The sequence below is a fragment of the Myiozetetes cayanensis genome, unplaced genomic scaffold (genome assembly GCF_022539395.1).
Source record: "Myiozetetes cayanensis isolate MyiCay16 unplaced genomic scaffold, myiCay2020 scf2-11, whole genome shotgun sequence".
Taxonomy (NCBI): domain Eukaryota; kingdom Metazoa; phylum Chordata; class Aves; order Passeriformes; family Tyrannidae; genus Myiozetetes; species Myiozetetes cayanensis.
This window is the reverse complement of record NW_026087411.1, coordinates 29758792-29783215: the sequence shown is the minus strand read 5'-3', so window position 1 is coordinate 29783215 and position 24424 is coordinate 29758792. Positions and strand designations below refer to the sequence as shown.

General features: G+C 39.5%; 1 protein-coding gene across 1 annotated transcript in view; it reads right to left on the bottom strand.

The window, feature by feature from the left end:
• Window positions 1-4274: 4274 nt before the first annotated feature.
• KCNK5 (potassium two pore domain channel subfamily K member 5) overlaps window positions 4275-24424 on the bottom strand; it is a 35258-nt gene continuing 15108 nt past the window's right edge. The window contains exons 2-5 of the mRNA XM_050316156.1: window positions 12875-12986; window positions 11433-11599; window positions 10188-10356; window positions 4275-9379 (exon numbers count right to left, since the gene is read on the bottom strand). Of these exons, the coding sequence (XP_050172113.1) occupies window positions 8568-9379; window positions 10188-10356; window positions 11433-11599; window positions 12875-12986 (1260 nt within the window). The 3' untranslated portion in view covers window positions 4275-8567. The remainder of the gene's footprint in view (window positions 9380-10187; window positions 10357-11432; window positions 11600-12874; window positions 12987-24424) is intronic.

Sequence of the window (24424 nt, the reverse complement as noted above, 5' to 3'; positions counted from 1 at the left end):
TTCAGAAAACTACTTGAAATTATTTGCCAGAAAACTAATTTCCTAGTGTTTTAGAGCAAATCTCTCCACAAATAACAGATTCCTCAGCTACTGTGGTTTTGGGTCTCTGATTTCTTCCTGTACTTGATGCAAATTGTATCTCTTGAATTTTTGCTCAGTTCAGCACCACATCCCTTAAACTTTGCCTGTGTGACATGCTGGGGTACCAGAGTTAGGGCTAAATGTCAGGCTCTCTTCTCAATGTAAAGCAGCTGTAAAGGATGGAAAACTTGGACCACAGAACTACAGAAAACTTAAAGGTTAAGGTTTTAAAATAGGTATTTGCTTTACTATCTTGCCTTTGTCAGGTCCCTGTCGTACATCTCAGAGTGTAGTCTGATATTTGACATTAGTGAATTTCACTTTCTGAAGAAATGCAGCACAGAAGAAAATCTTAAAGCCTGAGTCTTCTTCATTGTATGAAAGAAGGCCCCCACGGCAAGCCTTTCTCTCTTTAAGCCACCCACTTTCTATCATTTATAAAAGACCAAGAGCCACAAAATCAGCCAAAGAGTGCAATGTCCCCCCCAGATGTCCAAGGCATGTTTCTTACTCCTGCTTATGTATTCATTTCCCATTCTAATCTGCAATTAAAAAGCAGGCCAATTATCTTACTACTTTTCCTTCCTTTCCAGCCGTGCCAGAGATGGAGTTGGCAGAATTCCCAGGCTGAGAGGAATAGAATATATCAAAAGAGGTTGTCTGTATCTGAAGCCTTGGTTTGTTCCTTTACTCTTTGCTAACTGCCAGCGTACAACCGGTAAGCCACATATATGAAGGTTGCCAGAGGAGGACAACAGAGCTTTATGAATAAACACTTATCCTCTAGTTTCAGAAGCTTGTGACTTCTATTTCAACATGAACATGGATTTATTCCATGTTGGCATGCCCATATTTTGCAGTTCTGCCCAGCAACCAGGAGTATGTAGGAACAAGTGCTCCTCTGCACCCAGTTTATTTTGGTTGGTATGGATAGCACCCAACCCACAAATAAGCACAGGAGAGGATTTTTGTCTCTGATCTTAGCAGCATTTATAATTATGATACTTCTTTATACACCCAAAAATTCAACTAGATAAACAAAAATGTGATCAACAATTTTCCAAAGCCAAAAGTCTGCAGAACAGTGCAAAGCTGTCAACAGGCCTTTTTTGCTTTTGGTCATTCATATAGTGTATTAATTCTCCTTACAATTAAAAAGGATATTACTGTGCCACACAGTACTTTTATATTCAAATCAGATTAAAAGTATGTCAAAGTACTTGTTTTTTACTTGAATTAATAAGGCATAGTCTAATTTGAAAGCACAAGTGCTTTTGTTTAGCATATTTAGGAGAGTAGCCAAAAAAATGTTATTAAAGGTTAGCATGGGAAATTTCAAAGAATGTCTGTGGGAAAAATATTAACTTGTACTTCAGATATTTTGTGTTTTAACCTCCTCACCCCAATTTCAGAATTCTTATTTTCAGGTTTTTTGTTTTGCTTTCTTTGTCATTCACTGCCTCACTCCAGTAAGGAGAAAAGCATGTGTTTTCCACAGCTTCCTCCATGTAGGAAACAAGATAACCCTCAAAATGCGAAGAGCGAGATATCATCATCTCTCTTCTGCTCTTTCCTATGAGCAGCAAGGAGTGACAATAGAGAGAGAACTTCTGGCATCCTATTAAAAAAAATACCTAAAAATAGAAAACCAAAACTCCTTGAATTCACAGTTGCTTCAGTTCAACTTGTAAAATCCAAACTGATTATTAAAAAAATCCATCAGAACATTTCTCATATGTCAATATATTTTTCATATATGCACTGTTTTTTTTTTTCAACCAGAAGGAGTTCTGGTTATGGGCTGTACTTGGAAGCTTGGCCATCAGAGGAAGCCCTCCCTGCTCCAAAACGCTACCTGGCTTTCAAGGAACCTCTCTGTGTGCAGGATAATGCCTCCAGCATCCCAGTCCATATCAACCCTGCCTTTCCAGAGAAGCCCTTCTGATGGGAAATTGCAGATTTCCTTGGTCAGTTAGATGAATATTTGTGGACCTCTATGCTCCTATCAGTCGTGGTACCTCTCACTGTGCTAGCCTCGCTGTGCAGTCCAAGATAGCCACTGCTTGAATTTTTTTTCATCTCAAGACACAAAATACGTGCTTGGACATCTATTGTTCTTCCACAAAATATCACCTCCCCAGAAAAAAATGCCCACCCTTGATGAGTCCATTTTTCTCGAAGATTTGTATTAGCTGCATGGAAGAAGGTATTTGCCAATAGGAAAGTGAAAAGCAATCCCTTAGCCACCCCTTCAAATATTCCACAAGACCTGTAGGTGATCAACAAGTTTTAGTGGAGAGCTAAGGGCCTGCCAGGGAGAGGTAATGCCACAGGTTTGCTCCCAGCAAAATAAGTGACCCCTGGCAGGGCTAGGTGTGTTCCCACTCATCCACCACTTCCCACTGTTCCTCAGACATGGAGTTGCAAGGAAGCCACAGCACCCAACCATATTATAAAGCCAGGCAGGTTCTGTGGAGAAGGCCCAGTCTGCGTGCAGATCAAGAGAGTTCTCTAAGAAACAAAAGGAAGTAAAAATCTAAAGGGTGCTGTACTCAGCACCACCTTTTATTTCGAGATATCACAGTATTAGTTACCTTAGCAAGGGGAGGTTGAGGCTAAAAAAAGGTTTTTAAAAGGAAAAATCAAAACCCAAAAAACCACCCAACTGTTGCTTAACAAAAAAAAAAAAAAAGGCACAAGGTACAAGTCAAGAATTTAAAAAGAAGAATCTTCCTGCTCAAACTACAGGCAACAGATCTCCATCACCTCCTTGCACAAGAGTCAAGAGAGGTATTTTATGGGTTCTTCAGGACCTAGGTCCAGCCACAGGAAACTGCCCTGAAGAAACCCCCTGAAGGGAGTGAAGTAGCATTTTTCTGTGTAAAACAGTCCTGAGCAGCAACTCTTCCTGCTTTATTACTGTCTTCATCTCATAGAATTAAAGGTTGGAGTTCTCCATGTCCATGAGCTGCAGGTTGCTGGTATCATGTTGCACCATGCATTGCGATGGCCTGTGATAAGCATTTAGCGAAAAGATTTCAGGTTTTTTAAGTGTCAGCTGGCCTGTGATTTTATCTATTAAGCTATTGTGTTCAGAGGAACCCGCAGCCAGGCATGGACCGTAAGAACAGGCCTATAACAGATACAGGTTTGTCCTGTTTTCCTACTTCTTGTTACCCTACCCCCTGTAAATTAACAACACTCTGCTAAAATACCGAGGGCAGAAGGTGAACAATAGTCTGTGGGCTCAAACTTGCTGGGAGCCAACAGAAATGTTACTGAGTGCTTACCAGACTCTGTGCTATGTCCTGCCTCCAGCTCCATGAGGAGACCCCATCTCCCTCTTTGGCTCTTTTTGGCATCAATCGCCAGTCAGACAACTCTTCCTCCTTCATTGTGCCTCTGTTGTGGGGCTGGAGGAAAGTGTAGAGTTCGGCTACCCTTACCCCAATCAAGACAGCATCCACCTTTCCCTGCTGTGCCCATGGGTCTCCCCACTCTCCTAGCTCGTGCTTCATTGATGTCACTCAGTTGCTGAAAACCCAAGGTTCAGTCTCTTCCTCCTCAGGCTGAGGTTGTCCCAGTTTCTTCAGATGGCTCCAACTCTATCACAGGCATCACAAAGTCATATTTTGCTCCCCTTTAAAGCAGGTAGTTAGCTATTTTCCAATGTGTTTTAAGGAAGCTGCTGGAGTTGAAGGACTGCAAATACTTCTTAGCCTGCAAAATGGTGAGCACTGCTACTCGAAATCTTGTGAAAATTCATAAACAGTTACTCAGATATTTTAATAGCTCTGGCATGAGATTCAGATAGCAGTCATAAATGTCCATTTTATTTTATCGCAATATTGATTAATTCTAACACTTCCCATCTCAGTGAATCTTCTTTAAAAGCAGCCCCCTGATAAAACACAGCCCCTAAAATAAACTTCAGTTTATCTTTTAACAGCTGTCCAAAATCCACATCGAATAATACTTTGCTATGCTGCATCTAATTGAAGACCAGATGCCATTGAACTGAAGTCATCAATACTCCATACAAGTTAAGACATCTGCTTGCATAAAACTTGCTTTTTTGGCTCCTTATCTTCCAGCTCTTTGGACCAGGACCAGTCTCATTTGTGAGGTGGATTACAAGTGTAGGTAGTTGTAAAAAGAAATCTCGATTACCATTCTTCTCATGACACAGAGGATAAATTGTAAAATTTTTATTGCAAAATATTAAAATAAATTACATTTTACAAAGACTTAGCAAATATTTACATACAGTGTGATTCCAGTGACAATCAGCAACAAAGACAGACAGACAGGCATATTATGGAGTGATAAGAGTCAGAGCTGTACAAACTTCAAAAGCCATATGAAAGACAAGCTGATTTTTAAAAGTTAAGTCCATCACAAATGGAATGAATCCCACGAGGCACAAAAATTACAAGTCTAAAGCAGAGTTCTTTTATTTAGGTCAACAGACTTGTATATTGCTCTTTGCTCTCCTCATCAGTCGTGCTTGTCTGTCGCTACACACTCTCCCAGATCAACTGGAGGAAATATAAAATCTCAACATATACAAATGCGTCACCATGGATCTGTTATCAGTCTGGTTTTACTTCTGCATGCTTTGTGATATCCATTGCCAGCAACAGATTCACGCATCATTAGTTCAGAAAAATTTAACACTCCAATTTTGTATTTCCTCAGTGATTTCGTACCAGTGTATCAGATGTGTCAGATTGCCTGATGCAAGACAGGTATCTGAAAATGATGTCCTTCTGGTAAAAAGAGGCTTCAGTAACACAATACAAAACCAAGAAGTGTCACGATGATGTCACGAAGGATGGGGTCACATAGTCTGCAGCACTTAAAAGGTCTTTTGTAAGAACCGACTTCTGTGGTCACATTTCAGGATTTTTTATTTTTTGGAAAAAAAAAAATAATTTAAAGTACTGGCTCATCTTGGCAAAATTAGTAAGTGGACCCATCTTTCACAGGATGTGACTGGAAATACAACTACTTGTAGGCAATAAGTAGAAAAGAAGAGTTTCCACTGCCATTCCATCCCTTCCTTACATGTGCTTTTAAGCTTTTTTTCATTTCCTTTTTTAATAATTCCCCTTTCCTCTCTTTCCAGGAAGAGATCTGTTTCACCTGTAAGCCCAACTCCACAGCATCAAGAAAAGTGTTAACACTATCAGTTAACCAAATGAAATCTTAATTGACATCCAAAGAAAATGCTTCCAGATCGACCAGATAATTGAAATAATTACAAGACATAACCAGTAGCACTAGGAATTCATTCAGAGGCAGTTTTGAGGCTGAACAGATCAAAACCCAGCCTGGCCACCCCTTTAAGTCACTACACAAGAATCTGAAGGCAGAAAGACATTAATTTAGATCCCCCAGGCAGCTGCTTTTCTCAAGACATGGAAGACAGGCAGGCAAAAAGCTGTCTTGCTTAGCACTTCGGCAGTTCTGAGATGGCACCATAATTTTAAAATCCCTGGGAATGGTTCAGGTTTTGGAGAGAGCCAGTATGAAGGCTACGCGCCAACTAAGCCACTCCAAAACACTGAAACAAGTAGGGCTTAATGAGACCAATTGTGTTGGCCCCTGTGTAAAAAGGAATTTTTTTCTCAGTGTTACGATTACATTAAGGCACATGGTGGGATATCTTGAGAACAGTTTTGTGAGGTGCGATCATGTTTCCCCAAAAAAGTGGGAATATTGTAGTTTGTTTTAATAAATTTAAACTATTACTTTAAATCCCATGATACTTATTATGCTGACTTATAGTCTATGCTGACTACACTGGGAAAGGCCAAAGAGCCACATCTAGCTTGATAATATGAAACAGATCCCATCTATTCTCAGCTCTGGCGTACAAGTGCACTTCGCTATGGAGAACAGAGTCTGGGTTCCAGTGTGCAACATCCCCTCCCAATCAAAGCAGCCCAGCCAAGTGTCTGGGTTGTATTATTTCTGTATTAAAGAGAATTTTTTCCTTTTTTTTTTTTTCTTCAAATGAAGATTGGACTATATTTTTCCATTTCACGCACTTTCAGCAAGTCTTTTCTCTCCTCATTGTCCTGTAGCTCTCTAATTGTTACTAAAACTTTAATCTTCGCGTCAATAATGGAAGACAAGCTGGAGGACAGCAAAAGCTATATGGAGTGCTTGCTCTATTCTTTTAAGTTAATATGCACTTTTTTAAACAAAAAATATATATAAAAAAAAGGCTGGACTTGCTACACAAGCATTCTGTGCATCATGCAAGTAGTCTTTACCTACTGTTTCTTACAGTTACAAGGCACAGCTGTCAACCACAACCCTTCAGATATATACAAATACTTGAAGGGTTTGGAGTCATTTTAAAACAGTGGGGATGAAGGGAAGCTATCAGAAGGAAGTAAGAGCCTTCTTGATACGGCCTCTTCCTCTTTCTTGTCAGATACAAGCAAATACATCCAAGCACCCCTACTCCAAATTGCATTGATATAATAAAATTTTCAAAAGAGAATTCTCTCTTCAGCGATACTGTCATAAATTACAGATTAACTACCACATCCAATTATGTTGATCCCACATTTTTGTAGTATAACAGAGTTGGCCCTAGCCTTGTGTTCACTTTTTTTATTTGAAAAAATGTCATATATGTGGAAAATTCCAGGAAAAAAAGAAAAGACCAGTAATGACAGTCCCTCATTTCTCAGTAGATGACTTCAAAACACTATCCAACCAAAGTGCCAGTTTCCCACACATCCTCCTTCTTCTGCTGAAGAAGCCAGATGCAGCCAATATTTGCAGTTATTAGAAATAGCTAGTAATTCAAGATTGGCATTGCAAGATTCCGTAGGCTCTTCTTACAGAGTTAGTGAGTCTGCCAGCATTATACTGAAAATGAGAATGAGACAACTTTTAACTGTTCACTGAACTTTGGAAAACTTCGGACATACTGGAATGACTTAAATACTCTAAAACTAAACAAACAGCAGAACGTGACGTGTTAAGGTTCAAAGGTCTTAGCTATTTTTTGTTCCAAGTATGTTGGATACAACTGAAGTCCGTACCTTTTGCCAACATGTAATCAAGAGCCTCATTTGAAAGAGCTGTCAGGGTTAATGCACAGATATGGAAAAAGGAAGAAAAATAAAACCACGGTAAAATTTTCTTTGGAGCCAAAATAATTTGGGCATAAATACTATGAACAGACATATTTCTGCCTAATGAATAGCCCATCTCCAAGTCAAAAGATAATACTTTCAGAAGCTTAGAGCCAAAGTTCCTTTTAAAAAAAGTGCCTTATGGCCTGAAGTCACTTGATCACATCTCAATTTGCCCCAAGGTTTGATATTGCCCAACCTTCTTTAAAGTGGGATAGTATAACCATTGTATATGCAAACAGGACAAACTCTAAAAAACCTCCCAAATATGCGAAGTGTAATCAATTGTTTCAAAAATCATCTCCCATTCAAGTCTAGTCTGAAGTACCAAGGCAGGGAGGAACATCAAACAACAATACTGACTAACACACTGCACAGATCAGCAGCAGTGCTACAGTCCCTTCTGACAGGCATTAGGGCATTTGGAAAATATCTGTGCCTCCCAAGGTGATTTTTTCCTAATAAGAACAGTGTCAATAAAACTTCACCTGTACACAGATACTGTATAAGGTTCATTCAAGTATTTCCTTTAGGAAATGGACAGTGGAAGGACACTTTCAACATTAAAAAAGTTCATTGCATCCTGCTTGTGCTCATACATGTTTTGATCAATAAGTCTTCCAGTCACTTCATTCTAACAGTTCTGGGGCTGATGTACAGTTTAGCAGCCCAATTGGTAAGCTTCCTCCTAGATGATTCTTCCTTGTTAGAGGGCTCCTTCTCAATCCATTCCTTTGGAATTTTTCATTTTAGTATTTTATTTATGAAATTAGAATTGACTATAATTTAAGAAGCACTGAAATATTCTTGACAGGTGTTTCAGAAACTTCCTTCTCAGTCTGCCAGTGCACCTCAGCTCAGATCTTCTCGCTAAGCATGGCCAGGCAACCCCCTTGATTTCATTTGTGATCAAAGCAGGATTCAGAAGTGAAAGGCTAATGGAGTAACCGAACACATTTGATGCTCAGAACAGTCTCTGTGCCACAGTATAGTTACATTCCCAAACCAGTTCCTCAGCGAAATGCATGAACCCAGAGCAGGTCCAGTGTATTAACTAGTCTTTTTGTCCTACGTTGTTCAAGAACCATAAAGTCCCAAGAAGGAGTGGGACTCCAAATTCAACTGTTATTTTACAAGTTTTTCAGAAAAACAAAGCTGACGGGCTCAAAGCCAACTTATGATGGGAAAAGGAAACTGGAGTTTCTTAGTTTGGGACTTGCTTTTGTTTTCAAAGAGACAGGAGAAGCTGTAAAAACATACTTTTCTCCTTGCTCTGCTATATGTTCTTTATGTACTGACCACTTCCCAAAAACCACTGTCAAACAAGATTCACGTGGCAGCCTTCACATTGCTTACTGTATTATATTCGTTCATCAGTTGTTCATAAGGCACAGAAAGTTCTAGCTCGTTATTAGTAAAGGTAGATTCATCAGAGGATGGGAATTTTACCAGTTTTTTTGCAGTTTCAGATTCCTCTGCAAGATTATCATCCATGGAGGATTTTGACGTTTCTTCATCATCTGAGATATCTTCCTCTTCATCATCATCTTCATTTACAAATGTTATATTGGCGTTCTCAAATATTAAGGGTCGATAGTCTCTGGAATCCCACACTTCGCCTTCTTCTTCACTAATCCTGTCCAGCTGGTTTACAAACATGGTTCCTTCTAAAGGGCTGTCTCCCATACGTTTATCATGCAGGGGTCTCAGTACGTGACCATTCTGAATGTCCAGGGAAGCCTCATCATACTCAAATGACTCTGTCTTTGTGTAAGTCACCTGAACATCTATACTGGCATTCATTTGTTTGGCATTTTCGACTATCATCATTTTGTCATTTGTTTTCAGGGCCTTCTTCCCAATTTGCTTTATAAGATCATTGTAGGTCTCTTCCTTCTTTGAAAGAAAGCTGAAAATGTTGACATCCTTTGAGGTACCCATTTGAAGGGGTTTTTTAGACCGAGGATGGTTGTCAAATGACTCTTTTCTTTTTTTCCTCCGTTTCTTGATTGCTTTGTGGACTTCCACAAACATACTGACCTTCCAGTTAACGAAGAGCGAAAGCCAAGCTAATCCCAGATAGATCCATAACTCCACAAAATATCTGTAAAGGGAATGATAGTTTGCATCTGGATTTACACCTACAAGGAAGTAAAAACGAAAACATTACCGAAAGAAGACTCGCAGTTGATAAACCTTTGAGGTTATGACCCTGAGAATTACTCCCTTCCACACTAATAGAGCCTACTTGTTTGAACACTGCTCTGAGAGGTAGCAAGTGGGGAGCAAGTTGATCCCATGTCTCCCACTTTCCTTGGCCGCAGGTATTCTGACCACTGGACGAACAAAAAAGCCCCAGCAGCGTATTTATCCTCGCCTTATAAACTACAAAAGTGAACATTTTCCTTGCTGAAAATTCCAAGTCTCATCCCTGCCACTGAAGTGTGTGTATACGTACCAGCCTTGAGAAACAGATTCAGAATTTCACTTACAAGGACCACCTTCAAAGCCCTGGACAAAGTAGTGGATTTTAGAAAAGAAAATGTTTAGGAGGGAGGCTTGAGTATGCTCAGCATTTCCCATTGACTAGTTCTAGACAGCTGCATTGCCCAGTACCTACACATCCTGCTTAGGATACTGGATCCTATCCAAAGGTGCATAACTATCATGATGGATAGGATAGCTCTTTGCCTGACAGACCGACCTGGGGCACCTGAAAGACTTACAAACTTGGCTGCAGACTTAGCCCAATAAAGGCCTTAGGTATCTACACCAAGACTTAAGAGCCAGATCTAGTCCATTGGATCAATATCCAACTTTAATTGAATGTTCTACTCAGCAAAATGTTTTGGAAAAGCTTAGGAAACATCTTTTCAAATTAGAGTTTTCAAACACAGAATTGCCACACTATGCACGTAATGATATACTACATAAAATACAATTACTGACCAGCAACAAAATCTCCAAATCCTATGGTGGTGATAGTGATGAATGAGAAATAGAGGCCTTCAATGTAACTCCATCCTTCAGTCACCATAAAGACAAATGGAGGAATAACCAGATGGACCAAGACACCCCAAACAATGAAAATGGCCGTGCATGTAATTTGTGCTTTCCTCTGTAAAGAAAAAAGACAGAAAAAAGTCAGGAAAAGATCTCAATTTTCTTTTCCTGTCCATGGCACCAAGAATTATCTGACAGTACCAGACATTTCAGATTTTTGTGCTAACCATTTAGCTACCATAATTAAAAGTCACTAAAAGTGACTGAAGTAAACACACTTTTTTTTTCTTTAGGCAGAACTCTGTATTCTTACAACTACTTGCTCAAAAAGGATTATTTCCTCATAGTTTTCTTTCACAGTCATGGAAAGTTTAAGGAGTCCCTGATATTTTATAAACAGGCATGGGATATGGACATAGTGCTCTAGTCTAAAAAGCAGTCAATACCTCTAACTTTCCTTTTATTCATATGAATATAGAAGATCAGAAGTGTTTTAAGATGCTTCTCTCCTATTTCTGGCTCCTTCCCTTTGCCACTCATGCAACCTCTGTACAAACCTGCACGTCTCCATGCATTTCACTACTATTTTCTGTACTTGCCTCTCAGTCCTTGCTCTGTTTCTGAAACCAGGATTCAAACTAGACCCACTGTCCTCCAGGCACTATGGCCCTGCCTTGCCTCCCATTTCTGTGCAGTTAGAACTGGGAATTCAGAGTGGAGGAGGGAGAGGAAATAAAAAACCCTCCACCAAAAAAACAACAAAATGCCACAAATGAAACACCCACAAGCCATAACTCAGAACAAAAGTGTTGTTTTCCAGTTGGTTCACTGCACAGCAGGAAGTACTCATGCTAGGTGGGAACAAAGCAGGACAGCTTATTTCTGTGCCCCTGGGGCTTGATTGAAATGTCTGTGAAACGGAGCCTCACCAACATTTGTCCTAAAGGTTTCTAATGTAAGGAGATACACTTAGTACTAAAGGTTTCTATGAGACTTTATTTGCTAAAACTTCCTCCTGAACTAACTCATCAGACCCAACCCCCCTTTCAGTTATTTCTATTCAACACCATTTGGGAAAATTCGTGTTTGCGCAAGTGTTCATTTAGAAGATGAGCAGGTAACTTAAGAAATGTAAGCTTAATTCATGCATCAAAAATACACAGTTCAAGGGTAAACAAGTAAGAGCCTTACCAGGCTCACTCCTCTTTTCGTCAGAAACTGGCCCAGCCTCTTGGCACGTCCTCCAAAGAACTTCCCCAGAGCACTGATCCACGTCAAGCAGAGAGGAACTCCAAAAAGCCCATAAAATATGCAGAAGAGACGCCCAGAGGGTGTCTTTGGAGAAACATTTCCATAACCTAAAAGAGATAAGTATGTGCTCCGTCTGTTCTTGTTGAAGAGAATTCAAGGCAGTTCTACCTATGCACAAAACATTATTTGGGTTCCTGCTGTATCAAACACTCCTTATTTCACCTATAAGAGCTTTAGTTTACTCCAGATGCTGATCTTCTGAATATGGATGCCTTCCAATTCTGCTCTAGCAAACATATATTCCATTGATGCAAGCCAAGAGGATTACTGCACTCCAAGTGTTTCCTAGATTTTGTACATCATTTTCTTGACGAGATGGGATAGATATGAAATAAACTTCATCTTAAAACTTCTAATATGATCCCCAACCTTAAGCAGCACTATTAGAAACTTGACTGATTCAATTTTATAGAATAAAAATTTAAAATTCAGTCTGAAGTTAGCTTCCACGTGAAAGATCCACTATACACATTTAACTTGTGACTACCTGGTAGCTTGGCAGGGGAAGAGCTTGGGAGTTAAGTGCAAAGCAAGGAAGTGCAAGGTATGTCAACTGAATTTAGTTCTTTGCTGGTCACAGAAGCCAACAGGGCATTACAGACTCAGGCTCTAAAATCAGCAGCCTATTTTCTGTACTTCTGCCAGAGCTTTCTTATATAGGTGTGTTATCCTTCAGTGTTTTGTCATAAGTTATAATATAAGCTGGGTATTGTGAGTTTCAAATAATAAAGAAAACCACAGTACTGCATATGATTTAACAGTAAGACTCCTATTTCTGTATACATCCAGCCTTGTCTGGTTATTTTGCATTCTTTTTTTTTTTTTTTTTTTTTTGCACTGTAGGTGTAGCAAGGAAGAATTCTTTCAGTGCAGAGGGTTTTACAACCACAAATCAGTAGTGATATTTAAAAGACAACAGTTGTTCTGCTTCACCTTCTTTGAAGAGACAGATAAAAAGTCCAGATTGTTCTGCAAGCCAGGAACACTGATAATCCAGTAGCTTCGGAGGATGCATCTGTGTAACAGGACAGCTATACAAAAACCTCATATGCACTCGCTTTAGGCATTAGTTTAATGGAATGCTTTGTTATGCTTTTGTTTTGGGATTTTATGATTTGGAAATTAAAGTGCATGAATCAGTGCAACTGGAATGACACCAGTCATCCCCAACTGCACCTTAAATTCATTACTTATTGGAAAGGCACACTTTTCTGTATGCCCATGGAGAGAATGCCAAAAAACTCATTTTTTCCTTCTATGAATCTGCAGGTGAACTCGTACTTTAGGCAACAGTTAGGAGAGTTGACATGGTAAATACTTACCGATTGTAGTGATTACAGTAGCAGCAAAGATCACAGCGTTAGGCCAATTCCAGTTGTTGAAGGTATTGTTCCCAGTAATGGCAACCCCCTCTCCAGCAGCATCTGACACAATCTGAAAGCAAACAGTTTAACAGTCAATCTTGAAAAATGCTGGCAGCCTAAAAAAGAAATGTTTGTCCCTCTCAGGTTTTCGCCCTTTGTTCATACTTTGAAAAATTATCCAGTTTTTTGCAAAGGTAAGCCTAGTATATTCACTAAAAATAATTTTATGAAATACTAAAAACCTGCTTCACATAAGGAAAAGTAATGCAAGTGCTCTGACATTTAGATAGGGAGTTTTAATTAGATAAACTTTTACTTGATTTACCAGTTTAAACCAGATGGATCTCTTCCAGAGACCAAATATACTCTTCCAGACTGAACTAGCATTTAATCTCCAGTGCAGATCTTGAATTTGGTTTAATATTAGAGACATCTTCAGAACTACTATCCATTTCAAAACACTTGTTACATGCCTCAGCTTGACTTGGGTATGAGCAGGATGTCACAGAATCCTTGGCAAAGGTAGTGCGATTCATGTTAATTCACCTGCTGTCTCTGGCAAAGTCAAACCATCTACAAGCCAACAATAAAACTGTACTTTTCAAAGACGGAGAAAGTAACACTTTGTCAAAGCATTTCATGCAACAGGATTCCAGTCATTGTCCTTGAATCAGGACCTTTTCTCATCTCACGTTTAATCTAGTATGCCATGATGCATGCACGGCACTCGTTAACAATGTTTTAGAGAAATAAACGAGATCATTATCATTTCCACAGGTTCTGCAAGTCAATTTTTTAACAGTTGCTCGGGTCTTCAGGTGCTCAGGAATGCTTAACCACCTTCACCTTTTGCAGGAAGGGACTTGGAAGAACTAGCTTCCCCCCCTTTTCTAAAACTACATTGTAGAAAACAAATTGAGAAAAATTATTACTATTCAGTGCAGAAAGTGAAAGTTTCAGATCCAAACCATGCATTTGGACGATTCTGGCATGCGTTTCTACCTCTCTGAAGTAAAAGAAAAAACCCAGATTTACCATATTCTCTCCTGGAATTCTCTAGTTATTTCAGTCTTTGCTCTGTCACATCATGATGCAGTTAAAGCCTTTCCCAGGTTACTTTGCTTTTTTCCCTTCAGCGTAAACACTGAGCAGAACTCTGAGGTTCCATCCTTACACAGGAGGAGTGAAAATACCCCCAAATGTTGATTCATAACATTATCCCACTGTCCCTGTTTCCCTCTCAGTAAATGTTATATACAAAAACTATCTTAGGAGCAAGCACCTAAAAAATTGGAGGCAATATACTTTAAAAAAAAAAAAATAAATAAATTACCATGACAGGTGACATTTATCTTAAACTGGCAAGAACTTACTGATATAACTACAACCAGCTCTTCCTTCCCCCTCATCCCTTCCTTCCTTTCTACTTGATTAAGATCTGATCTTGGACCCAGAAAAGATTCAACACAAAGTTCAATCACTGCTGAAAACATACACAAGTTAACACAAGTTTTAATTATTCTTGAGACTTATTACATATCACCACACTCCTACTGTACAAAAAAATGCCCTCAAATGAATGTATTGTGCATATACAAGATGCAAACAATGTAATTAAAAATGCAGTTTCAACTCACAAGCTGTTATGGAAGATAAAAGGAGAAGCATTGAAAGTAAACAACGGTACAGAACTACTTTTTTTTTTTCTCCTGGCACACTCAAAGTGCAGACAGTGTCTTTCCAAAGCCTACAGGCTCTGGGTAGAAAAGGGCAGAGTTCTCACCAAGGCACTCATTTATCATGAGAAACTGGTGTACAAAAGAGAAGTAGCTCTATAACAGGCAGGTTTAGAGCAGGCAACTAAACACACAATGCCACCTCCCTTTCAAAACAAACAAACAAACAAACAAACTTAAGGCAGCTACAGTGGATCATGAGAGTTCATCTGAATAGAGACCAATTAAAGTAACATCACTCATTTCTGCCACGTTCTGCAGATGAAATTCCTAAAAGTCCCAAATGACATCCAGAATACCTGACAAACACAATGTGTTATCTATTATCCCTGAAAAGATGGCTTGACTTCTTCCACTGCCTAAATGTTACACCAAACGCCAATTCTCTTGTCATTTTCCATTCCATAAGCGTAGTTGGGGTTTTTTTGCAGTTTTTTTCAGTTGTTGTTTCCTCACAGAGCAACTGATCTCATAAGAGACACAGTGAAGTATCTGTTTCCATTGTCACAGGGCCATTATCTCATTGCATTACTCCACCTTCGGTCTGATCTAATGAGCTCAGTTTCCCAGTACATACAGCTGTGTTAAGATCTGCCAGCATTTGAGGTCTGGAGGTGTGAAGGGGGCCCAGATCTGAGGGGAAGGAGCTGCTGGACTGAGCAGCACACAGCTGCCCTTCACACCCCGGCAGCTAAGATTTTGGGGGAGAGATGGACAGCTCTCCAAGTCATACAAACTCTTTGTATAAAAGAGACCCACAGATAATTCTCCTGACAAAGCTGCCACCCTCTTCCTGTCCCTATTTGCACACAGCTATCGGCCATTAGCACACAATTAGCTATGATCTGTAGTCCAGTCTTTTAAGTTACTTTAAGCCTGCATGCGCTCTATGTATCCCAGCTGCAGGAACAAAGATGGTCACAAAACATGCTTAGTTAGCTTTGGTGCAATGGGAAATACGTAGCTGCTTTCCAAGCAGCATAACTTTTGCCCATACTGAAATAATTAAATATTTTGGCTCCAGCAAACAGTGTGAGTGGACACCATACAACAGAGTGGCAAACATGGGTTTTTTTTTGCTTGGCAAATCTTTTAGGCAATGCCTTTATTTTCGTATACTAGGATACAGAATTCCCTGAGTTTAGCTGTGCTTTATTTCTTAAACTACAGAAAATTTCTTCCAAAAAGTCTTTGGATTGGAAAATAGGGGGCAAGGAGGGAGAGGAAGAAGAGGGAAGGTGTGCTCTTATTATTTTGAAAGATGTAATTTAGAAAGTATCTTCTCAAATATGCCTAAATGCAAAAGTTAAAAATAGTTTACTAATTCGGAATTTATACATAACCTTAGATCTCAACTCATGACAGCTCATACTGATAAAGGCATGACTTTATTTTCTGTTCAATTACTTTTGCCTCACAGGAATTAAACCCACTCTTCTCCCTCACTCCCCACTACTCTAATTCTGCATTTTGACAAAGGAAAAAGGGAAAAAAGTTCTAGAGACTCTGTTTGAGAGTTAACTCTGGTTATTGTTGAAAGTTAAACAGACTTGTAATCGCAGATAGAGATTTAACACACATGAAATTACTACATCTTCTGATTACATTAACACAAGTAGAAAAGGGGACGTAATTTGAATACAATCAAGCAGACAATATGCTACATTTGCACGGTACATCCCCACTACAACCCCCAGCACTGCTCCAATACAGCCTTGTGTTTCCTGAGTTTGGTGACTTTTTTATCAACCCTCTGATGACCAAGTTCACAAGAATAGTTGTTAAATGCCCTTTATTTTGGGCGAAGAAGAATTTATCTCAGATGCTTTTGGCACATGCCACTTGAATCCCCTCTGTAACAGTAACAGTAGAGCTGAAAAGTTCTCAAACCAAATTTGAAAATAGCAAGGAGAGAAGCCCTGACCCATATAGGTCACCCACCATTAGTGATTTTATCCTAAGAGTTAAGGAGTGTGAAAAAGCTGTGATACAGGTTTTGCATAACAAGTAGGAATAATTTAATATTTGGCATGAAATCTTTGATACTTTAGTAAGGAATAGCTGGGTCTGATAACAATAAGCAACAGGAAAGTAAAAGCTCTTTGGGGTACATATGGCCAGACAGATACATCAAACTAAAGATGTGAGACAATAAACAGGCTATGTATAAACAAGAGCAACAGATCCTACCCCACAGGCACCCTATTACATACAGGAAGAACAACCAGATACTGCTCAGTGACAGGTCTCTTTTGAAGAGGCTAAAACCTCCCATGTTATTTAAAGCATTCCCTAGAGATCTGACATATAAGTCCAATGGCAGTTTTAAGATTCTCCCAGTAGTATGAACAATTCTCTTTTGAAATGCTGTTTTTCTGTAAAGAAAGGAGATGTAATTGAACTATTAAGCCTGAAATGAGAACCAGTGTCTTTCATTCTACTCTCAACAGTATTACCATGTCATGGAGAATCACAGCTGGCTGCTACATCCCAAAGCAGAATCCATTAAAGCAATAACTGATGCATCCTTTCAGAACTCCTAGGCTTTGTCCTCACTCCTGACTCTGAAATAACAGAGTAATTTTGCTTCTTTCTCAAGTTCTTTTATCAAGGACGTAAAGATTTAATGTGCCGAAAAATCACTGAGAATTGCAAATCTACTTTAAAGACTTTCCTATAAGGAATAAAAACTTCAACAGCAATCTCTTTTCACATGGACACCTAAATCTTTTATACAATTTGAAGAAACCAGGCAGTAGTTATCTAATCATGGGTACATACAATACTGACAACTTAGCCAATCATAATAAAATTGTCCAGGGTAATAAAGTTTAAATTTATACTATCAGATAATATAAAGTCATATAATAATAAAAAGTCATATAATGCTGTTCATCTTTAAACAGATTTCAGTTTTAACCAAATCTAGTAGCAGCAGGGCAAAAAGATAGATGAAGATACAAGCAGTTGTATGAACAAAAAGCCTAAAGTAACTTTTATGTTATTTAAAAAATACATAAACAATTAAAATCTATGCCATGCAAATTGCACAGCCTTTCACTTGTCTCACATGGGTTTTCCAGTTATCTAGGTTTTTTGGCTCCAGCTAAAGTTACAGTAGCAGTCAGCTGTTTACAATAATCATATTTTTAAATGCAATCAAAACATCTTTAATTGCTAATACTCATCTTTCAAATAATAAAAAACTTGAGTCACATGTTAAGACTCCCAGATCAGATACACACTAAAAAGTTCTGCTCACCTAGATAATATGTTGTCTCAGGATGGATTACATGCACATAAAGAGAAAAGAAACCCCCTCAGTCAGTACCCATTTTGAAGGAAAAATGTCAGTGGGTGGTCACGGCTCGACTGACAAAACAACTTCCTCAGACTCATTATGCAGACAGGCAGCACCGTGGCCTTGGACAGAAATTTCCTGCCCTGTTGGCATATTGCACTTTGACACCTGCTTGCATATTAAAAGGAGTAGAAGCTATTTCACAGGCAAAGTCTGAATTTATTAGTACTTTATAGCTAGATCAAGTCATAGATTCAGTCAAACTAGGAATATATTAATCCTGCCTGACAGCTGTCATAGGTCATTTATGGAATAAGTTTGTATGTCTAGTTGTTAAGCAACAAATTATATATTTAATATAATACTAAATGTCGTAATCTATTGCTTTGAGTTAGAGAAAGAGAAAACAAACAGACAAAAAAATAGATATGGAAGGCAACTGGCTTTCACTCTGCACCACAAGGTGTCCCAACTGAATGGAAGATACTACCTGTCAGAGAATGTATTTTCCTCCTTGAAATATCTTGGCAGCTTGGAGTTTGAGTAAGGAAGGGGAAAGCAAAGCCAACTATGCAACTAATGGTTTTACCAGTAAGTAAAAAACTTTTCCCTCCAACTATTTTTCATGTCTAGATATGTGAGGTCTACACATGTAATGTTTCATTAAAATTTCCTGTTTGAGTTCTTCAAAGCCTTCATATATTCTTTCACCTCTTTTCTCAACCTAAATTCCAAAGACAGATGCGGTATTGCTAAGAAAACCTTGCTATGCCATGATGCTCGCTTTGGTCGCCAGAGACACAACGTGGCAGAGTTGCAGGAAGCCAAGAGAATACACATACGGTTAAATGATTTCATCAGGGCAGCAGAAAGATCAGCTATTCCAATGTCATCTTTAGGACGGCTGCTATACACGTGTCTGTGCACAGAGAAATGGAAGCTTATCGCTCCTTGAAGAGGAAACGAAACAAACCCCTTAGGGATTAGAAAACAAAAAACCCACAGAATCTACAATACCAAACAGCAGCACCCTATTTGGGACAGGCATTCTTCTGCCAGCCACTGGCTAATCTGCTCAAGGCAAGAGTTCTCAGGGAAGGATGGTAGTCTATCCTGCTATCCTCCCCTAGCAATCATCTCAGTCACCAGAAAAGCACACAGTTCTGGTCCCTGCCATCTTTTTTTTCACTCCCATCTCTAATGTAATGACAGACTTATCCTGACTGCTCACTTGGACTCAGGAGTTCCCAGCTGACTGAATCACACTGGCATATAACCAGGGCCAGCACACAGGGCCAAGAGAACAAGCCTTTGAGGCTGCCTCGGCCACTTGACAGTCTCTGCAGGACTACGCAAACCAGCAGGACTTAGGAGAGCTGACCTTTCATTTCCCTCTCAGCATTATCTGTGTTCGCAGCATGAATTTCATGTTTGTCAGGACAAGAACCGTGCCAGATGTAAAAAGAAGTCTTTTAGCTGAGTCCTGGATTTCCTACTCCACTTCTCTGGGGAATGGTTTGCGACCTTTTTTGACAAAGAAAAATAAGACAAGTGAACCACATTGTCTCGGTCTGACAGGCAACAAACACCCTTGTGTCTTGCTAACCTGTGAAAGTTTTACTGTCCTTTACTGACCTATGCAGAGAGTTGAGCTGGAAGGTGGTTGGGGCAAGAGGTGCAGGATATGAGTCAGCAGCACCTGCATTAGAGAAGGATGGAGGGAATGAATAAAACCCACATTAAGTGAGACGGACATCAGTTGACTACATAAGTCTGATTCTGGATCAACCGAGCATACAGGAGTGAATCCCCAGCTGGCCTGTACTAAGAGTTGTTAGGTTCTGCAAGACTTGATAATCCTAGAACTTGTGTATAGTCTGTTTTAACAAACAAAATCCTAGGCAGAAACAGCTTATTTCTAACAGCACAATGGGGTTATGGCTAGTAGCCACCCACCACAAGGCCAAAGCTGAAACTGAAGCGAAAAATATGAAGTGGTAATTGAGGGAGTAACGTTAACTTTCACTTCTAAAAGAATAAAAACTCCACAAGCTTCATGTTTGGTGTTGATAGATGTAAATAACAAACATAACCAAAAGCATACATGAAGATTACCCCAAAAGATGGAGATCAGTATGAGTATACAAGATTCCTTCTCCCTTATCTTTGAATTGAAATAGAAAAATTAAAAACAAACCCAGGAAAGCAAGTGTTAGTCCCTGGGTTTACATTCCTACATAGATCAACCACAAATAGTAGGGTACAAGTTTTCCCCTTGCTGTCATAACCAACCACTTTATAAATGCAGTGCAACTGCTATAGCAAGTAAATACATATTTTGCATTTTTCAGTCAATAGTTTAGTCTCAAAACACAGTTCCTATCAAAGAACAAACTTTTGAAAATTCCCACTTGGGGAAAAAAATCCTGGCAAAATATGGATTCACATACAGCATGGGATGTTTTTTCCAGCAATAGCAAGATTTAATCCAGAATGAGATGGTTCCTACTGATACAGCAAATAGAATGTTATCTTGTCACTTTTCCACAGTCTTTGGAAAAAGGAGAACTTAAAGAAGGCCTCCCTAACTATTTTTTTAACCGCTTCAGCATACCAGTGTTTGGTTGTGTGTGTTTTTTTTTTTTAATCAGGGAATTATAAAAGTTACTTAAATTTGCTAAAAGTGACTTTAAATGATCCACTAGTATCCTATAGCATCCAAAATAGAAAGCTATATGTAGAAGTCAAATGCACTGTATATACCACACTTTTTCCTAAAGGTTATAAAACAAGACTCAACTTGCTCTGCAGAGAAAGCTTAGCTAATCTTGTTGATTCTTCATTTACCCATCCAACTTCTTAATGTTTCATTCTCTTCATGCAACAGTGCTTCTCAATGCATAAATGAATTACAGAACCAAGGCACTCTATTGCTTCCCCTTCATTATGCATCACTTTGGTCTGTCAGCAACTTGGACCTCCACCTAACCTGATTTTTCTTACCTAACTGAGCCTCCAGCACATGCCACTTCATACAAATCTGTCCCTACATCTAAGCCTGATATTTATGGAATGCATGTAAATACATGCCCAGTTTTCACTTTGCATAGTTTTGTGATATAACAAGACAGAAAAACAGACAACATTTGTGGCTGTTAATTTAGAACACAGCAATCAGAGTTGTAAAAAATACCCAGCAATCCAAAAAGGGTTTTTAAATGTATTTCTTAGTCTTGAATTCTCAATTAATTTTTCTTTTTAAGTCTTGGGGAAATAACTGTTCCTAGACTTCAATGTGGCTAGCACTTTTATTTATTTTTTTTTAAAGCAGGTTTGCTAGTTTTATTACATGGATAAATCACAGAGTGCGAAACCTTGTCCTTTACTGGACTTTGAAACGAGATTTCAGTGAAAGTAATTAAGTACATGCTATGAAGAAAACTGTAGAGTAGAGCTCCAGATCCCTTTTAATTTACTGATTAGCCAGCATAGAACAGGCTGTCTAGTAAGAATGCCTGAAGATCACAGCACCAAACAAGATACTTAAGACAAGATACTACCAAACACAGAGATACACAGAATGGTCTTCAGCAGATGGAAAATACTCTTGACTAAATAACTACCTCACTGTGCTGTAAGGAAAAAGTGTGTATATCCTTCAAAGGACATGACTGAGTTTGAAGAGGGCCTAGAAAACATTCTCATCTTAATCCTATACACATACTTTTACACTTTAAAATATTCACTATTCAGTATAATTCTGAGGCAGCTTCATCTGAGGTTTATTTAGAATTGCTCAGAATTGAGAAAGAATACTGACACATCCCAAAGCAAACTGGAACTGCTCAACATTAGCTCAAAGATATCTCTGCAAAAGACTTTGTTGGATAAGCCAATGAATTCCTATTGGCACCTTAAGTTGTATTAGGTTAGCTGTTCTTTTTAAAATTCACACTACCCAATCCCAGCATAACCTGTATGCACAAAAAGGATTTAAACAATAGCGTCCTTGCTTTTGGTTAGGTTATGTATTGGGTTTGTGTGGCCAGGTATTGGTAAAGAGTGGGGCTACAGTGGTGACTTCTTTGAGAAGCTACCAGGTTACCCCATGTCTGACAGAGACAATGCCAGCCAGCTCTAGGATGAACCCCCCACTGGCCAAGGCTGGGCCAATGGTGGTAATGACACTGTGAGAACATATTTAAGAAGGGATTAAAAAGTTATTGCACAGAACTAGTTGTGGCCAGAAAATAAAGGAGTGAAAATACGAGAGAGGAACAAGTATGTAGATACCAAATTCAGTGGACAAGGAGAAGGAGGAGGTGCTCAAGAGGTTCCCCTGCAGCTCGTGGTGCAGACCATGGTGAAGCACTATGCCCCCACAGCTCATAGCAGTCAACTCTAGAGCAGAGACTCACCTGCAGCCCATGCAGGACCCCACGCCAGAGTACGTGGATGCATGAAAAGAGACTGTGAACTTACGGGAATCTTATGGTGGAACAGGCTCCTGACAGGGACCAGAGGACCCATGGAGAGAGGAGGCCACGCTACAGCAGCTTTCCTGATAGGATTTGTGGCCCTGTGGGGGCCCCATGCTGGAGCAGGCTGTGCCCGAAGGACTGCACCCAGTGGAAAACAGGCCAAACTGGAACAGTTCATGAAGAACTGTTGCCTCTGGGATGGACTGCTGTTAGAGAAGTTGGTGCAGGACTATCTCTCATGGGAGGAACCCCAGGCTGGAGCAGGGGAAGAACTCCTCTCTCTGAGCAGCAGCAGAAACAATCTGTCACGAACTGACCATAACCCCCATTCCCTGTCTCCCTGTGCAGCTGGGGGGACGGGGTAGAACCTGAGAAGGAGGGAGTGGTAGAGGGAAGGTGTTTTTAACATCTAGTAATAAATTTAGTTAATATCGCCAAGCTGAGTGTGTTTTGCCCTTGATGGTAATCAGTAAGTGAACTCTCCCTGTCCTTAACTCATCAACATTTTGCTGTATTTTCTCTCCCCTGTCCAGTTGCAGAGGGGACTAATAGAGCGGCTTTGGTGAGTGCCTGGCACTCAGCCAGGGTCAACCCACCCCAGTGTGCTACTGCATACAGACTGCACGACCTCCCAAAAATGTGTGTGGGTGAACTTTTTCAAAAGCACTTGTGTTTGGATGCAATGCCACTGCAAATAAATACTGTCACAGCTCCCTATCTTTATTGGGCTAGTGGCTTAAAAATCTGCCCTGACTTTGAAGAAGATACCTTCTTTCTGTTATGCCAAGTGGAAAAGAGTTGTCCCCCACCTCCTCCCAGGCAGTGATTAGATAGCACTTTTTCACCCTCTCTCTGGCATCACTATTTCAACACACCACCAATCACACCTGTTAAACGATTTAGGAAGTTCTTCAGTGGACTGAGTCTCAAAAGGAGCAGAGTGACAAATTTAAATCTGCGTATTTCAGGGAGGTTTTTCCCTGAATTTTGTTCTACCTTTTTGCAAGTGCAATGTGTGTGTGGGAACAATGCTAAAATGATAAATTTGTATCAGGAACCAAGCACGGAGCTTAATTAATCCATAACTGCCATCACTCATAACGCAAGGAAGAGAGGAAATAATCGATTTAATTTAACATGAAAGGACAGTCTCACTAAAGACAGTGCTACAGGCACAAGCATACCTTCTTGCCTCTGTGTTCTCTTACTCAATATGCTTCCTAGCTGGTAAAATGAATAAAGGTGCAGAACGCACACTTGTCACAGACAGAAACATTTGCAATTTCATACTTTTAAGTGCTCATCTGTTTTCTTGTTTTTTGATTACAATTTAACCAGACTAAGTGATTCTTTAGAAAGGCAATCTGTTAATTAACCCATATAGGGCAGCACAAATTATGCTCTTCAAACACAATCTCAATTTATTATCCAGACATAGGTCTTATCAGACAGAGACAAGAAGGGGGGAAAGGTTTTTACATGCAAATTAAAAGATACATGCTCTACCCTGGTTTTAGTTTGTTATCTGAAGGTCATGCAATAAATCATTAATTTAGAGGAGATGTAAAGAACCATCTTTATACTTGCTTGAACCTGAAAGACTCATAAAAATTTAATTATGCCTAATATTTAAGAGAGTGGAAGCTTCAGGACACAGTCCAGTGGAAACAATTGGTGAGTTTACAGACAAATTAATTCCACATTATTTTTTGGAAACAGAAGGCAAATAATTCTGCCAGCTATTCCCTGCTTGGAAAGATGATCAAAATTAGACAAAGCATGAGCAGGATGAAACAGGATACATACAACTTGAGGATAAAAATCTTGGGGATTCAATAGTGCCGGCATTCAACATATTGAATATTTTTCTCCCTTACTTTCCCCTGCACACATTCCACCTCCTCCCAATTAAAACCAGACATTCATGTGCCAAACAGTTTAGTAGTTCATATAGCTGTAAATGCTGATCACTTGCTGCAGCAAGTCCTTA